Source organism: Bos indicus x Bos taurus, chromosome 11, assembly GCF_003369695.1.
Source record: "Bos indicus x Bos taurus breed Angus x Brahman F1 hybrid chromosome 11, Bos_hybrid_MaternalHap_v2.0, whole genome shotgun sequence".
Lineage (NCBI taxonomy): Eukaryota > Metazoa > Chordata > Mammalia > Artiodactyla > Bovidae > Bos > Bos indicus x Bos taurus.
The window spans coordinates 49,983,622-50,001,786 of NC_040086.1; the positions used below are offsets into that span (position 1 = coordinate 49,983,622).

The window sequence follows — 18,165 nt, forward strand, 5'->3', positions numbered from 1 at the left end:
TGGACACAGACATGGCGGTCAGGGAGGAGATGAGCACCGAAGTGGGAGCTAGGTGGGGATGATATCTCCTGAGAGTCAAGGGCCCAGAATACAGCCTTCCTTAGAGGTATGGGAGGTGTTCTGACTCTCTTTCCTCATTTATAAGACTACCTCTGAGACTATAAACACAGAAGGTCATGATGCAAATGCCTATCAACTACTGCCCAGATGCCCCTGTGTTTACCTGGTTTCTGATCAGGCAGAATGGATGGGCTCCCTAGAAACACAACAGGCTGTGCTGATTGTGTGAGCCTTGGAACAAATAAATTTTCTTTACCCTTTGTGCCCAGATTGGAATCCACATTCACCTGAAAAATCTGTTTCAGACTGTGCTCTGAGGGCATCGGGAGGCAGAGCATGCTGAAGTGCCGGATGAAGCGAGGGGTCACAGGGTTGCGGCCACCACCTGGAGGTGCACATGCCGATACGATTGTTACATCCTGTATGGAGAGAAATCCACCTGGGTCACCCAGCAAAGATGCAGATGAGATCTACCCATCCCAATGGCAGGACTCAACCAACATTTTTGGAGGATCTATCACAGGACATCCTGGTAGCTCAGTGGTAAAGAACCCGCCTGCCAATGCAGGGGACATAGCTTCGATTTCTGGGTTAGGAAGATCCTGTGGAGAAGGAAATGACAACCCACTCCAGTATTCTTGCCTGGGAAATCCTATGCACAGAGGAATCTGGTGAGCCATAGTCCATGGGGTTGGAAAAAAAGTTGGACAAGACTTAGTAGTGACTAAACAACACCACCACCATCATAGGATGATATTGTGTTGTATTTTCCTACATGTTATCCAACTTAATTCTCACAACCACCTTAGGAGATCACTGTTATTACCTCCACTTTATAGATGAAAAAAAAAAAAAAAAATCAAGGCCCCAGATGGTTAAATTAGTTATTCAAGGTCATTCAGCTAACTCACTGACCTTGTAGAAATACTCCTATGTAAAAACTGAATTTTAAAAAATTGTAAAAATTTGTACCTTAGGTTAAAGTACATTCATTCAACAAATAGTTAAGAATAGTCAATTCTTATTATTTGTGGTAGTTGGCACCCCACTCCAGTACTCTTGCCTGGAAAATCCCATGGACGGAGGAGCCTGGAAGGCTGCAGTCCATGGGGTCACTGAGGGTCGGACACGACTGAGCGACTTCACTTTCACTTTTCACTTTCACACATTGGAGAAGGAAATGGCAACCCACTCCAGTGTTCTTGCCAGGAGAATCCCAGGGACGGGGGAGCCTTGTGGGCTGCCGTCTATGGGGTTGCACAGAGTTGGACACGACTGATGTGACTTAGCAGCAGCATGTTCTATAAAATCACCAGGAACACTGACTTAATGCATCCTGAACCACTGCTCCTAGGGGAAAAACAGAGCTAGGTTCCTGTGAGCCTCTGGTCATAACATGTTCAGTTGGTCAGTATATGATATCACAGGGGCCTCTGATCTTGCCTCTTCATTAGTCTACACCTTCCCTGAAGCCAAGGGGATCTTTCTATAACGCTTCCTCAGAGGCTCCCTATGCGGACCAGTGGTCCCCAACCTTTTTGGCACCAGGGACCAGTTTTGTGGAAAAAAATGTTTCCACCTACAATGTGGTGGGGGCGGGGGGTGGGGGTGCAGTTTGGATGATTCAAGAGCATAACATTTACTGTGAACTTAATTTCTATTATTATTACATGAGCTCCACCTCAGATCATCAGGTATTAGATCCTGGAGGTTGGGGACCCCTGTCTTAGAAGATAAATCTACATTCCTCTTCATGGTACTATGATCCCCTGGTCTGACCTCTGCTTCTCCTGTTGCTTTGGTGCCCACATTCCACACCCTGCAAGTAGTGTTCTACACCCTACAAGTAGTGTTCCAAACTATCTGCTTTCAGATGCAAATAGCTCCCTTTCCTTGGTTTGCCCTGCCTTGCCTACAAAATCCTGTTCTGATATCACCTCTTCTGGGAAAGATTCTCTGATCATCAACCCACTGCCCACTCCTGCCTCCCTCCAGTCTCTCTCCACATTATATAACCCTGCATTACAACACATGCTCTTCTGTCTTCTGAAGCTAAGGAGGCCAGGGCTGTCACACTTGTCTATAAATCTCATGAATCAAGCATGGCACAAACTCAATATAGATTGAATGAAGTTACACATAGGAACATTAAAGCCATATGTCATGGGCTGACTTATGTGTTTGTACCTCCTTCCCACCACTCATGTGCTAAAGCCTTAACTCCAGGTGGTGCAGCAGTAAAGAATCTTTCTGCCAATGGAGGAGATGCAAGAAACATGGGTTCCATCCTTGGGTTGGGAAGATCTCTTGAAGAAGGAAATGGTTACCCATACCAGTATTCTTGCCTGGAGAATCCCATGGACAGAGGAGCCTGGCAGGCAACATCCATGGGGTGGCAAAGAGTTGGACGTGACTGAGCAACTGAGTACACATATAAGAAACACCAAAGCCATTAGCCATGGGCTGAGTGTCTCCATCTCCTTTTGGCCAATCATGTACTCAAAATTCTCCAAGCCAGGCTTCAACAGTACATGAACCATGAACTTTCAGATGTTCAAGGTGGATTTAGAAAAGGCAAAGGAACCAGAGATCAAATTGCCAACATCCGTTGGATCACTGAAAAAGCAAGAGAGTTCCAGAAAAACATCTACTTCTGCTTTATTGACTACACCAAAAGCCTTTGATTGTGAGGATCACAACAAACTGTGGAAAATTCTTAAAGGATACCAGACCACCTGGGAAATCTGTATGCAGGTCAGGAAGCAACAGTTAGAACTGGACATGGAACAACAGACTGGTTCCAAATCAGGAAAGCAGTACATCAAGGCTGTACGTTGTCACCCTGCTTATTTAACTTACATGCAGAGTACATCATGTGAAATGCCAGTCTGGATGAAGCACAAGCTAAAATCAAGATTGCCGGGAGAAATATCAATAACCTCAGATATGCAGATGACACCATCCTTATGGCAGAAAGTGAAGAAGAATTAAAGAGCCTCTTGATGAAAGTGAAAGAGGAGAGGGAAAAGTTGGCTTAAAGCTCAACATTCAGAAAACTAAGATCATGGCATCCAGTCCCATCACTTCATGGCAAATAGATGGGAAAACAATGGAAACAGTGAGAGACTTTATTTTTTTGGTCTCCAAAATCACCGCAGATGGTGACTTCAGCAATGAAATTAAAAGACACTTGCTCTTTGGAAGGAAAGCTATGAACAACCTAGACAACATATTAAAAAGCAGAGACATTACTTTGCCAATAAAGGTCTGTCTAGTCAAAGCTATGGTTTTTCTAGTAGTCATGTATGGATTTGAGAGTTGGACTATAAAGAAAGCTGAGTGACGAAGAATTGATGCTTTTGAACTGTGGTGTTGGAGAAGACTCTTGAGAGTCCCTTGGACTGCAAGGAGATCCAACCAGTCCATGCTAAAGGAGATCAGTCCTGGGTGTTCATTGGAAGGACTGATGCTGAAGCTGAAACTCCAATATTTTGGCCACCTGATGCAAAGAACTAACTCATTTGAAACAACTCTGATTCTGGGAAAGAGTGAAGGTGGGAGGAGAGGGGGAAGACAGAGGATGAGATGGTTGGATGGCATCACCGACTCAATGGACATAAGTTTGAACTAGCTCTGGGAGTTAGTGATGGACAGGGAAGCCTGGCATGCTGCAGTTCATGGGGTCGCAAAGAGTCAGACAAGACTGAGTGACTGAACTGAACTGAACTAAACTGAACCTCCTTTTGGCTGAAGCCTTAATTCCTAGTATCCACAATCTGACTATATTTGGAGATGGGTATTTAAAGAAGTAACTTAGTTAAGAGGAAGTCATTAAGATGGGCCTTAATCCAATATGATTGATGTCTCCTTATAAGAAGAGACAATTTGAACAAAGATGGACACAAGGAGAAAATCATAAGAAGACATAGGGAGAACATGGCCATCTGTAAACCAAGGAGAGAAGCCACAGAATAAAGCAACCCTACTGATATCTTGACCTTGGACTTTCCTCTTCTAGAACTGGGAGAAAATAAATTTCTACAGTTTGAGTTACCCAATCTATGGTACTTAGTTATGGCAACTCTAACAAATGAGTGCACCACATTTCATTGCCGTTTACATAGAGACACACAAAGTCATTTAAAACCTAAAGTAACCTGTATATCTTTCCAAAAGAGTTTGTTTCTGTCATAAAATCCACCAAAATCTTGATATTGCCGAAGTAATTCAATGGGAGGCTGAGAGCCATAGCGATCCAGCCTGGGCATGTTTAGGTCGTCAACAAAAATCACAACTCGTTTGTTTCCTGGCGCTCCTAGGGAAAGAAAATGAGTTTAAGAATTATGATTTGTCTTCAGTAAGGTGACTCAGATGGTAAAGAGTCTGCTTGCAATGCAGGAGACTCAGGTTCGATTCCTGGGTTGGGAAGATCCCCTGGAGAAGGGAATGGCAATCCACTCCAGTATTCTTGCCTGGAGAATTCCATGGACAGAGGAGCCTGGCAGGCTAATGACCATGGGGTCACAAAGAGTTGGAAACAAATGAGTGACTCACTTTTGAAACTTTCAAAACATAAGACAAAGCTTAGGTATGGCTTTGGACTCAATGTACACCATGTAGGTCATAACGAGCTCAGCTTTTAAGTGTGAGGAGGGCCCCAGGGGAATCCTGAGTTGAGGAGGAGAGTCCTCCCTCTGGCCCCATCCAGGCTCTGACAGGGAGTTACAGACTTAGCCAGGATACCCACATTATCAGATGGTCCCTCACCAAAATGGCAACTCACTCCAGTACCTTTGCCTGGGAAATCCCATGGACAGAGGAGTCTGGCAGGCTACAGTCCATGGGGTCGCAAAGAGTCAGACATGACTGAGCAACTGAGCATACATAACTGATTTACAGTGTTGAGGGATTCTTTTTGATTGCTTGAACCCTTTGGAAAATATGCTGAAAGTTGCAGGCCTTCTTAGAAAATGCATGAGTGCTTTCCCAGATATGATTTTGTAATTCTAGGTTAAGAACCTCCAGCTTAGGAAATGAAGTGCGTCCTAAGCACAGCACTCACTCTCACCATCCTGGTGCAGGATGATGCCAGCATTTTGGGTGACCTTCCTTAACCCCAACGACTCCCAACCGTCCTCACCAACTGTGCAGCCTCAGCACAGAGTGAAGAAGGTCATTTCGTTTTCACACTAGGAAGCAGACCAATCTCCAGGTTTCCTTACATAAATGCCATCCCACTACCCTCTATAGGGAAAGCACGGCTGGATTTTCAAAAGCACCTTTATAACATCAAAACAGGGATAGTGAAGGACAAGGAAGCCTAGCATGCTGCAGTCCCTGGGGTTGCAAAGAGTTGGACATGACTGAGTAATTGAACAACAACAAACTACATCAAAGGGAAATCCACTGGAGCTGTACAATGTCACATTTAACCTAAAGAGAGTCAATATGTACATTCAGAAAAAAAAAAAGTGATAAACAGAGAAAAGAGAACAACTTAAGCAGAGGAAGTGACTCCACGCATGCCGGTATCTGGCATCAGTGACAACTGCAAAGAAAATAAGGTAAATCCCATGGCCTCACTTCATTTTCTGGCCTCTGGAAGTCAAGTAGCAGGTCACGGGTATGGAAGGGTTCTAAGACAATCATTCATAAAAATTTGGGGCCCCCACCAGAAAGACTGGCATCTATTGCCCTGCATCTACTTAAGCACGAAAGGAGGAACAAAAAGGGGTTGGTAGAGCAGCTGGTACAGCAAGGCCTGTGAGATGATGGCATGTGGAAGGCAGTTGGGCCTGAGCTTGGCCTAGTGCTCCACCAGGAAGGCAGTGGGCTGGACAAGCGGACCATAGCGCAAGAGGCTACAGGATGTGCCTCAGGGTGGGACAGAGTGGGGCTGAGACTCATTGCCAACAGAGAACTTTTCAATGGAGAGGTCAGGGAATCTTCCATTGGGGAGGAGGTCAGGGAACCTTCCAATGCAGAGGTCAGGGGAACCTTCCATTGTGGAGATCAGGGGAACCTTCCACTGGGGAGGTCAGGGAAACTTCCATTGGCGAGGTCAGGGAAGCTTCCAGTGGGGAGGTCAGGGCTTGGCCTACACACAGTTCTTTCAGAAATCCTTCAGAGGGCCTGCTCCTGGAAGTGTGTCACACCAAGGGCGGGGACAGCCGTCTGGCCAGCAGAGAAGCAAAGACAACCCACACTTACAGAGAACCTTGTCCTTCCCTTTTCCTCCCATCCCGATACACTAGAGCAGGGTGTGAAGAGTAAAAGAGCACCCATGCCCCTCTTTGCCTCCAGCACCTCCAGCCACAAACCTGGCTTAAAACAGAGGAGAGGAAGAGCTTTTTAAAAAAGTCTTTATTGAATTTCTGACAACACTGCTTCTGTTTTATGTTTTGGCTTTTTGGCTGCGAGGCATGTGGGGATCTTAGCTCCCTGATCAGGGATCAAACCCGCACCACCTGCTTACGTCACTGGACCACCAGAGAAGTCCCCGGGAGGAGTTTTAAATTGGATTGGGGATTGATAAACAACAAGGCCCTACTGTAGAGCACAGGAAACTAGATCCAATCTCCTGGGATAAACCATAACGGAAAAGAATATAAAAAAGAATGTACATATGTGTATAACTGAGTCACTTTGCTGTACAGCAGAGATTAACAGGACGATACTTAAAAAAAAGACAAAAAAAAAAAATTAGGTTTGGGATTGAAGATTGAAGACTCAAAATGACTGCAAGTGACCAGAAAGTTATGGTATTGATCGAAACAGTTGAAAAGGAAGCGTGAGGGAGATCCCACAAAGCCTGGGGGGAAGTGCTGCCTGAAGAAACCCCAAAGTGGTTTCATGCTTATTCCCTACTGGGTTCAGGTAACTGAATGCACCAGATATAAAGAGGTTTGCTTGCTTTAAATAAAGGGAAATCAATGCATGTTTGAAAGAAGAGAGAGTAGAGAGAGGGAGAGCCTTGGAGAGGTAGAGATAGAAGATGTTCTGAGTTGCAGGTGATGACAGACGTAAACGACTTGCTTGCTAACAGTAAGATATCTAGATGTAAAGCCATGAAAGAGTAGCATGAACAGAATTACCTTTACAAATAAATTAAGCAAAGGAAATATCCAATTGTAACTTTATTACGTGTACTGTTTTTCTGAATTAGCTTAATAAATAGTTTGTGTGAGGCAAATGACAAGAATAAATCTTACCTAGGATATTTTTTCTTTTCCTTTCCAGTTTTGACTCAATGATCTCTTGTGTTCTTGAAGATGAAGTTTGAGCAGAAAAATTTAGATAAACAGGGACATAGCCGGCTGATTCTTGAATTCTATTTAGCAATCCTTTTGCAATAACAGACTTAAAAATTTTAAAAAAAGATGTTAATTGATTTATACTCAATATCTTTCAATTATGTATATCAGTAATAATCTGGTACAATGAGTAAAATCAGGATAAGAGGAGGGAGGGAGGTTAAAACTAGATTGAAATGTCTTTTTCTTCCTGGAGATTCCATTTAATTACAGTTATCAGAACCAAGGAAACATTCTAATCAGCTCTATCTCAGCAAAAATTTTTATTTTAGTTTTATACAAAAATCCATCTTGGTTACTATCCAAGTTAATTTGATAGCAAGAGTCAGAGACTTAGAAACAATTTAGAGGGAAAACAGTGAGTCCCTGTTCATGTGGACTGCCCCCAAATCAAGAAGACCAAATAATCAGCATTTTCCTCTATATTCTACTTTTCCTAAACACTGTGCCGAGTAGAAGTAAATGGGCAGGAGGCGAAAGGCTGACCTTCATTAATAGTCTGCAGGGACACAAACTGCCTTGACAGGTTCCCACCCTAACTTGTGAAGTGGCAGCCCCAGAAATTTCCAGGGACACAACATAAAAGCTCCCAAACACAAAAGACTGGTTCACAGGGCCCTCTGGTTTATATACATTATTGACACCAAGGATTTATTCAGAAAGTGGCAAACTGTGGACCTGATACAGATTCAGCATAGTTATATTCTTCCTGAAAAAGTGACACAAATTCAGAAGAAATTCCCCTGAGATATAAGGTGTTATTTATGGGGCTCACAATTCTAGGTTCATCGTGCCCTCCTTCTGGACAGAGCTTCTTGTATGAGGTGGGGCTTCCCCATGGCTCAGATGATAAAGAATCTTCCTGCAGTGCAGGAGACCCAGGTTTGGTTCCTGGGTTGGGAGGATCCCTTGGAGAAGGGCATGGCTAACCACTTCAGTAATTCCTGCCTGGAGCATTCCATGGACAGAGAAGCCTGGCAGGCTACAGTCCACAGGATCATAAAGAGTACACATGACTGAGCAACTAACACTTTCTTGTTTGATGTGGGTTTCCTACCTTGCCAACTCCAGTTATTCCGGTAAACAACACTGAATGCTTGACTGCCAGTAGTTTTTCCATTAGGTACCCAAAGCGCACTGTGTCAGCTGTGGGGACAAGCATTTCAAAAAACGGAGTGTCTCGGCTGTATTTGAAGGTGGGTATGATTCGTTCCCAGGGATCCAGCCGTTTGGTGTCAAAATCCATGTGAATGCTCCACAGGTCACCAGAACTGGGAAGCTAGGATACAAAATTAAACACCACTATTGAAAGGATTGACACACGGTCATAGAAATAGTTACATAGAAGCAAAGGTAGTCATAGAACATGGATGGGTTTGGATTTCTTGTTGCTTTGTAGAGAAGTAGTTGCTTAAGTATCAGAGTTCAATTCTTTAATCATGAAATACTATACAGTAAAAGCCTGATGTACTGACTGTTAAAACTATGTAAAAAAATATTTAATTCAACATTAAGACCCAACATTCAGGGGATTACTCTACACCAAATACTGTGTTCGGTGTGGGGGAAAATGCTGAACAAAACCCAGCCTTTGCCTTCAATGACTTTATAACCCACCTCGAGGACACAAACACACTAGTTAATACTCATGGAGAAATAAGGGTTCTAATAGAGTTTAGTACATCCACAGAGGAGGGATGGCTCATTTCTACTCACAGGGGAGTTGTACCAGTGGCTAGAGATTTAGGTGGACTTTCCTGGGGGCTCAGACAATAAAGAATCTGCCTGCACTCTAGGATTCGCGGGTTCCATTCCAGGGTTGAGAATATTCCTTGGAGAAGGGTAAGGTTACCCACTCCAGTGTTCTTGCCTGGAGAATTCCATGGGCAGAGGAGCCTGGTGGGCTATAGACCATGGGGTTGCAAAGAGTCAGACATGACTGAGTTACTAACGTATCCTAACACACTAGGGGGTGGTGATGCTACAACTCAGACTTGAAGGATAAGCAGGAGTCAGATGGGCAGAGAAGTGATGAAATGGGGATGGGGAAAAAGGAGTCAGGGTTCACACTAAGAAAACAGGTCTGGAAGTCATGGAAAGTGGCATGCATGTGGAAACTGTAAGAGATAAGTCTGGACATACAGATGTGACCAAGTTATAAAAACCTCATTTGTTAAAGAGCTTGCAACAAGAGTTCAGTGAAGAATTCTAAGTGGGTAACATGATCAGATTGCATTTCAGAAGGTTCATTCTGGCAGCTGCACAAAACAGTGGTGTTTCAAGCTTACTGGGCAGTGACCTTTAAAAAAATTATTTTTAATTAGAGGATAATTGCTTTAGTGTTGTGTTGGTTTCTGCTGTACAACAGCATGCCCCTTCCCACCCCTCTAGGTCATCACAGAAGTCATCACCGGAGTGAGCTCCCGGTGTTATATAGCAGCTTCCCACTAGTTATCTACTTTACATATGGTAATGTATATGTTTCAATGCTACACTCTCAATTCATCCCATCCTCTCCTTCCCCTGCTGTGTCTACAAGTCCGTTCTCTATGTCTGCATCTCTATTCCTGCCCTGCAAATAGGTTCATCAGTACCATTTTTCTAGATTCCATATATATGCATTTACTATATGATATTTATTTTTCCGATTCTTATTTCACTCTGTAAAACAGGCCCTAGGTTCATCCACCTCAGTTCAACTGACTCATATTCTTTCCTTTTTATAGCTGAGTAATATTCCATTGTATATATGTACCACAACTTCTACTTTATTCATTTATCTGCTGATGGACATCTAGGTTGCTTCCATATCCTAGCTATTGTAAATAGTACTGCAATGAACACTGGGGTATATGTGTCTTTTTCAATTCTGATTTTCTCAGGATATATGCCCAGTAGTGGGATTGCTGGGTCATAATGTCATTTTTTATTCCTAGTTTTTTAAGGAAACTCTATACATTCTCCATAGTGGCTGTTAACAGTTTACATTCCCACCAACAGTGCAAGAGGCTTCCCTTTTCTCCACATCTATTTGTAGATTTTTTGATAATGGCCATTCTAAACAGTGTTAGGTGATACTTCATTGTACTTTTGATGTGCATTTCTCTAATAATGAGTGATGTTGAGCATCTTTTCATGTATTATTGGTCATCTGTATGACTTCTTTGGAGAAATGTCTGTTTAGGTCTTCTCATTTTTTGATTGGGTTGCTTGTGTTTCTGATATTGAGCTGCATGAGTTTCCTGTATATTTTTCAGATTAATCCTTTGTCAATTGCTTTGCTATTATTTTCTCCCATTCTGAGGGTTGTCTTTTCATTTTGTTAGTTTCCTTTGCTGTGCAAAAGCTTTTAAGTTTAATTAGGTCCTATTTACTTATTTTTGTTTTTATTTCTATCACTCTATAAGGTGGGTCAAAGAGGGTCTTGCTGATATTGACAGTGACTCAATTTCACATGGTGATCTGGTACATACATATAGATGTGTTTGTTTAAATATGTATAATATTTACCCCAAGTATCACTCTATTTCACATTCTATTCTATTAAAAAAAAAAAACCTTATTAGGATTTTCTACATATTCAGTTGTTTCCTTCAAATAATGACAGCTTTATTTCATTTCTAAAGTTTATATTTTATTTTGTTCCCCCGCCTTACTGCACAGGCTAATATCTCCAATATAGTGGTAACTAAAAGTTTTGATGGTGGCTATTTAATTTTTTTTTTTTTTTAGTTAAAAGTGATTTTTATTTGTCCATGTTCTCTTCTAGCCCTTGTGCATATGTGTATATAATTTTTAAAAGTCATAGAATGGGAATAGTTTTATAAGTTTTATAAAACATACAGATACATGGCATATGTATCAGATCAGATCAGATCAGTTGCTCAGTCGTGTACGACTCTTTGCGACCCCATGAATTGCAGCACTCCAGGCCTCCCTGTCCACCAACTCCTGGAGTTCACCCAGACTCATGTCCATTGAGTCAGTGATGCCATCCAGCCATCTCATCCTCTGTCGTCCCCTTCTCCTCTTGCCCCCAATCCCTCCCAGCATCAGAGTCTTTTCCAAGGAGTCAACTCTTCGCATGAGGTGGCCAAAGTACTGGAGTTTCAGCTTTAGCATCATTCCTTCCAAAGAACACCCAGGACTGATCTCCTTTAGAATGGACTTGTTGGATCTCCTTGCAGTCCAAGGGACTCTCAAGAGTCTTCTCCAACACCACAGTTCAAAAGCATCAGTTCTTTGGTGCACCTTTGCTCCGTGAGAATGTAACTCTCTTTAGCACTTTCTGAGGCTGACATAAATTATAAATATAAAGAAAAAACACTTCAAGGGAAAATAAGTTTTTCTGGTTGAGCAGCCTTTATCAAAAAACGGTCATAAAATGTCCACAGGCCTCCAAGGCCAGAAGATAATGTACACAACGTTGTTTATGGGAAAGGCATGCAGAAAAAATCCTGGTTTCAATAAAGACAAAACAGATGTAATGTTTGGGCTGACTCTGCATGACTTTGCATCTTTCATTTCCCTCTATGTACAAGTCAAGGTATAAAAGTTCCTTTTGAAAATAAAGTTATGGGCCTCTTTCACCGAAGCTTGGTCTCCCCATGTCATTCTCTCTCTCTCTTTCTCTCTTTTTTTCTCTCTTATCACCAGCGCCAGCATCCTGAGGGTACCCCTGGATCCTGCTGGGGCTGGACCCCGACAAATATACATGTTTCAATGCTATTCTCTCAAATCATCCTACCCTCCCCTCTCAAACAGAGTCCAATAGTCTGTTCTTTACATCTCTGTCTCTTTTGCTGTCTCACATATAGGGTCATCGTTACCATCTTTCTAAATTCCATATATATGAGTTAATATACTGTATTGGTGTTTTTCTTTCTGACTTACTTCACTCTGTATAATAGGTTCCAGTTTCATCCACCTCATTAGAACTGGTTCAAATGCATTCTTTTTAATAGCTGAGTAATATTCCATTGTATATATGTACCACAGCTTTCTTATCCATTCATCTGCCGATGGACATCTAGGTTGCTTCCGTGTCCTGGCTATTGTAAACAGCGCTGCGATGAACAATGGGGTACACGTGTCTCTTTCCCTTCTGGTTTCTTCAGTATGTAGGCCCAGCAGTGGGGTTTCTGGGTTGTATGGCAGTTCTATTTCCAGCTTTTTAAGGAATCTCCACACTGTTCTCCATAGGGCTATACTAGTTTGCATTCCTACCAACAGTGTTAAGAGGGTTCCTTTTTCTCTGCACCCTCTCCAGCACTTATTGTTTGTAGACTTTTTGATAGCAGCCATTCTGACTGGCGTGAGACAGTACCTCATTGTGGTTTTGATTTGCATTTCTCTGATAATAAGTGATGTTGAGCATCTTTTCATGTATTCGTTAGCCATTTGTATGTCTTCTTTGGAGAAATGTCTGTTTAGTTCTTTGGCCCATTTTTTGATTGGGTCACTTATTTTTCTGGAATTGAGCTGCATGAGCTGCTTGTATATTTTTGAGATTAATTTTCTGTCAGTTGTTTCATTTGCTATTATTTTCTCCCATTCTGAAGGCTGTCTTTTCACCTTGCTTATAATTTCCTTCATTGTGCAAAAGCTTTTAAGTTTAATTAGGTCCCATTTATTTATTTTTGCTTTTATTTCCATTACTGTGGGAGGTGGGTCATAGAGGATCCTGCTGTGATTTATGTCAGAGTGTTTTGCCTATGTTTTCCCTAGGAGTTTTATGGTTTCTGGTCTTACATTTAGATCTTCAATCCATTTTGAGTTTATTTTTGTGCATGGTGTTAGAAAGTGTTCTAGTTTCATTTGTTACAAGTGGTTGACCAGTTTTCCCAGCACCACTTGTTAAAGGGATTGTCTTTTTTCCATTGTATATTCTTGCCTCCTTTGTCAAAGATAAGGTGTCCATAAGTGCGTGGATTTATCTCTGGGCTTTCTGTTTTGTTCCATTGATCTATGTTTCTGTCTTTGTGCCAGTACCATACTGTCTTGATGACTGTTGCTATGTAGTGTAGCCTGAAGTCAGGCAGGTTGATTCCTCCAGTTCCATTCTTCTTTCTCAAGATTGCTTTTGCTATTCGAGGTTTTTTGTAATTCCATACAAAATGTGAAATTATTTGTTCTAATTCACTGAAAAATACCGTTGGTAGCTTGATAGGGATTGCACTGAATCTATAGATTGCTTTGGGTAATATACTCATTTTCACTATATTAATTCTTCCAATCCATGAACATGGTATATTATTATCCATCTATTTGTGTCATCTTTGATTTCCTTCATCAGTGTTTTACAGTTTTCTATAGGTCTTTTGTTTCTTTAGGTAGATTTATTCCTAACTATTTTATTCGTTTCATTGCAATGGTGAATGGAATTGTTTCCTTAATTTCTATTTCATTTCTAAAAACTGGGTTGTGACTCTTTCAACTGATTTCATGTCAATTAATGCATTGCAAACTGTAATTTTAAAAAATAATGGTGTATAGCTTAATCAGAAATGATAGGACCAAAAGCAAGGGAATAATGAATTTGTATTTTAACAACCCAGAAAAGAAATGAAAAGAATCTGAGTTATTGAGAGGCAATAAGGATGAAGAGGAGGAGGACATGGCAACTCATTCCAGTATTCTTGCATGGAGAATCTCAAGGACAGAGGAGGCTGGTGGGCTACAGGTTCATGGGGTCACACAGAGTTGGACACGACTTAAAGTGACTTACTATGCATGCATGCAAGGATGAAGAGAAGAAGCCATATTTGAAAAAAATTTATTAGAAGAAAAAATTCACTCACTTTAACTCAGATGAGTAAAGAAGGAAGAATCTATAACAGTCATTGAGCTCTGGCTACTACCATGTGGCTGTCAGACCATTTATTGAGGCAAGAAACAAAAAACCAACAGCCCATTCATTTGGGGCTTGCAGACAGAAGGAGGAATCCACCTTTTCATCTGGACTCCCTCCTGTTATCCAAGTAGCATTACCACTGCCAGGACAGGGGCTGGCACTGTCCTTCTAAACATCTTAGGTCATAATGCTTCAATAGCTTCTCATCACACCCACCGTGAAATCAAGGTCCTAACAATGGCCCATAAAGCTATATTTTTTGTCCCACTGCTTACTTCCATGACCTCATTTTATACTACACTCCCACTTGATTTTTCCACTCTGACCTCGCAAGTCTGCTGTTTTTCAAAACTGTCAAGCAATCATTCATTGAGTAAAGGCATTCATATTTGCTTTTTCTTTTGACTGGAATGCTTTCCCCTACGGAACCATTAGAACTTTGACTTTCTTCAGAACTCTGTACATGACCTAATTAGCAAAGCTTTCCTGACTAATATTAATATACAAAAGTTTCCCCCTGCCCTCAGTACTGTCATCCTTACTCTGCTTTATTCATCTCCATGGCACTGAATTGTCAATGATGTATATATGTCTGTGGCTGACTCCCCTGACTGTAATGTAAGGTCTATGCAGCTAGGGACTTTGGTTACTTGATTTAGCTCCCATATCCAGAATAGTGTCTACCATGTAAGAGATTTTTGACAGATATTTGTTGAACTGAATATTTGCCGAGGGCCATCTCCCACAGACCTTTGATGAACCCAGATCATTTCCCCTCATCCAGAGGGATCTGTCTCTCTGTCTCAGATTCTCAGTTGTCCTCAACCTGGTTCATCTTGTCCAATTATGATACAATGATCTTGAAGATCCAGCAGGGTTTCATATCCACTAGAAGGTTCTAATCCATAGGCCTTAGTTTCTTATCTTAGGGATTTTTCTTTTGGTAACTTTTTATTTTGATATAATTCAAAACTTACAGAAAAGTTAAAAGAATAGTACAAAGAATTCCCATATATTCCTTATATAGATTAACTGACTGTTCACATTTTGCCTCTTGATTTAGTGTTTATCTTACTCTAAGATGTCAGTTATATACACTATTCTATACTACCCTAAGTATGTGAGCATTTCCTAAAAAACAGGGATATTTTACAACCACACTAAAATGATTGAAATCAGAAAATTGAATATTAATACAATGCTATTATCCAATTTACATTCTATATTCAAGTACAGTCTTAACAATGTCATTTATAGCCATATTTTTTTCAGTCTAGGATCCAATCCAGGATATTGCATTGCATTTGATTATATCTCTTTAGTCTCTTTAACTGAAAAAGTTCCTCAGTTTTCTTTCATGACAGACACTGTTGAAGAATATGGGCCAGTTTATTTTACGGAATGTTCATCAGTTTGAGTAGTCTTGGTGTATCCATAGTCAGAGTTCAGTTCAGTTCAGTTCAGTTGCTCAGTCATGTCTGACTCTTTGCAACCCCATGAACCGCAGCACTCCAGGCCTCCCTGTCCAATACCAACTCCCGGAGCCTACCCAAACTCATGTCCATTGAATCAGTGATGCTATCCAACCATCTCATCCTCTGTCGTCCCCTTCTCCTCCTGCCCTCAATCTTTCCCAGCATCAGGGTCTTTTCCAATGAGTCAGCTCTTTGCATCAGGTGGCCAAAGTATCGGAGTTTCAGCTTCAACATTAGACCTTCCAATGAACACCCAGGACTGATCTCCTTTAGGATGGACTGGTTGGATCTCCTTGTAGTCCAAGGGACTCGCAAGAGTCTTCTCTAACACCACACTTCAAAAGCATCAGTTCTTCGGCGTTCAGCTTTCTTTATAGTCCAACTCTCACATCCATACATGACTACTGGAAAAACCCTGGCCTTGACTAGGTGGACCTTTGTTGGCCAAGTAATGTCTCTGCTTTTTAATATGCTATCTAGGTTGGTCATAAGTTTCCTTTCAAGGAATAAGCGTCTTTTAATTTCATGGCTGCAGTCACCATCTGCAGTGATTTTGGAGCCCCAAAACATAATGTCTCTCACTGTTTTCACTGTTTCCCCATCTATTTGCCATGAAGTGCTGGGACCGGATGCTGTGATCTTAGTTTTCTGAATGTTGAGCTTTAAGCCAACTTTTTCACTCTCCTCTTTCACTTTCATCAAGAGGCTCTTTAGTTCTTCTTCACTTTCTGCCATAAGGGTGGTATCATCTGCATATCTGAGGTGATTGATATTTCTCCCAGAAATCTTGATTCCAGCTTGTGCTTCTTCCATCCCAGTGTTTCTCATGATGTACTCTGCATAGAAGTTAAATAAGCAGGGTGGATGATAATATCCAGCCTTGACGTACTCCTTTTCCTATTTGGAACCAGTCTGTTGTTCCATGTCCAGTTCCAACTGTTGCTTCCTGACCTGCATACAGGTTTCTCAAGAGACAGGTCAGGTGGTCTGGTATCTCCATTTCTTTCAGAATTTTCCACAGTTTATTGTGATCCACACAATCAAAGCCTTTGGCATAGTCATAAAAGCAGAAATAAGAACTCTCTTGCTTTTTCAATGATCCAGCAGATGTTGGCAATTTGATCTCTGGTTCCTCTGCCTTTTCTAAAACCAGCTTGAACATCTGGAAGTTCACGGTTCACGTATTGTTGAAGCCTGGCTTGGAGAATTTGAGCATTACTTTACTAGCGTGTGAGATGAGTGCAATTGTGCGGTAGTTTGAGCATTTTTTGGCATTGCCTTTCTTTGAGATTGGAATGAAAACTGACCTTTTCCAGTCCTGTGGCCACTGCTGAGTTTTCCAAATTTGCTGACATATTGAGTGCAGCACTTTCACAGCATCATCTTTCAGGATTTGAAATAGCTCAACTGGAATTCCATCACCTCCACTAGCTTTGTTGTAGTCAGAGTAAGGTTATGCATTTTGGAAGGAATAGCTTGGAAGCAAGGCTGTATACTTCTCCATGTACCACATCAGAAGGCACAGGTTTGTGCTAATATTGATGATAAATCGGTCACCTAGTTAATATGGTGTCTACAAGGTTTTTCAGTATGACGACACTATTTTTCTCTTTACAACTAATAAGTAATTTGTAGAAGATGTTTTGAAACTATGTAAATAAGAAACCTTCACCTACTAGTTTTTGCAACCATTGGTGATTCCTGCCTGAATCAATTATTACTACAATGGTTTCAAAGTAATAACTTTCTAATCCCATCATTTCTCCTACATAGATTAGCTGGTATTCTCCTGTAAGGAAGAGCTCTTTCTCCCTAGTTTATTTATTCACATGTATTTTTATGTGCATCAACTCACAGACTTTTATTTCATTCAATAGCTTGTGATCCACACCATCATTATCTTGATGCTCAAATATGCCTAGATTTGTCCAATGGGAATCACTTAAATTGGCTCCTGTGCTCGTTTGACAGGTGCCATTGTTCTTCAAGCACGTATTCACTATCCGACATAAGATATTCTGAGCCTATTTTGAACTTTCCTCAACCCCCTGGAATCAGTCATTTCACTAAGGTGCTTTGGTTCCCTTTCATGGAGAAGAGTATTCAGAAATCAGCAACTAAGTATGCTCATTGCTACTGATGTGCCATTGCTTCTAGTTCCTCTCAGCACACAGAACTAGGAAATTTATGTATGTATGGATATATACACCATATACATATGATCTATCTATCTATTCCATGAGTCCCAAAACCTCTAATTCCAATCCAATAACACAAAATACATTCTAATCTTTCTCCTCTATATTTGTAATATACCTTCTCTTAACAGTGAGAAGCCCGGTTGCCATTACCTTCAATATACTGATTCATTTGCTCAGTTTTAGAACACACACAAAGTAATTTCACAACTGCTAAACCATAGCACTGTGAAAACATAAATTTACTAGCTATAATTCAATATTTT

The 18,165-nt window shown here is 41.2% G+C and overlaps 1 protein-coding gene across 1 annotated transcript in view; it reads right to left on the reverse strand.

Moving 5' to 3' along the window:
- DNAH6 (dynein axonemal heavy chain 6) overlaps window positions 1-18,165 on the reverse strand; it is a 283,738-nt gene that overhangs the window by 131,097 nt on the left and 134,476 nt on the right. The window contains exons 38-41 of the mRNA XM_027555566.1: window positions 8,431-8,652; window positions 7,272-7,419; window positions 4,218-4,375; window positions 348-479 (exon numbers count right to left, since the gene is read on the reverse strand). Coding sequence (XP_027411367.1) covers window positions 348-479; window positions 4,218-4,375; window positions 7,272-7,419; window positions 8,431-8,652 — 660 coding nt within the window. The remainder of the gene's footprint in view (window positions 1-347; window positions 480-4,217; window positions 4,376-7,271; window positions 7,420-8,430; window positions 8,653-18,165) is intronic.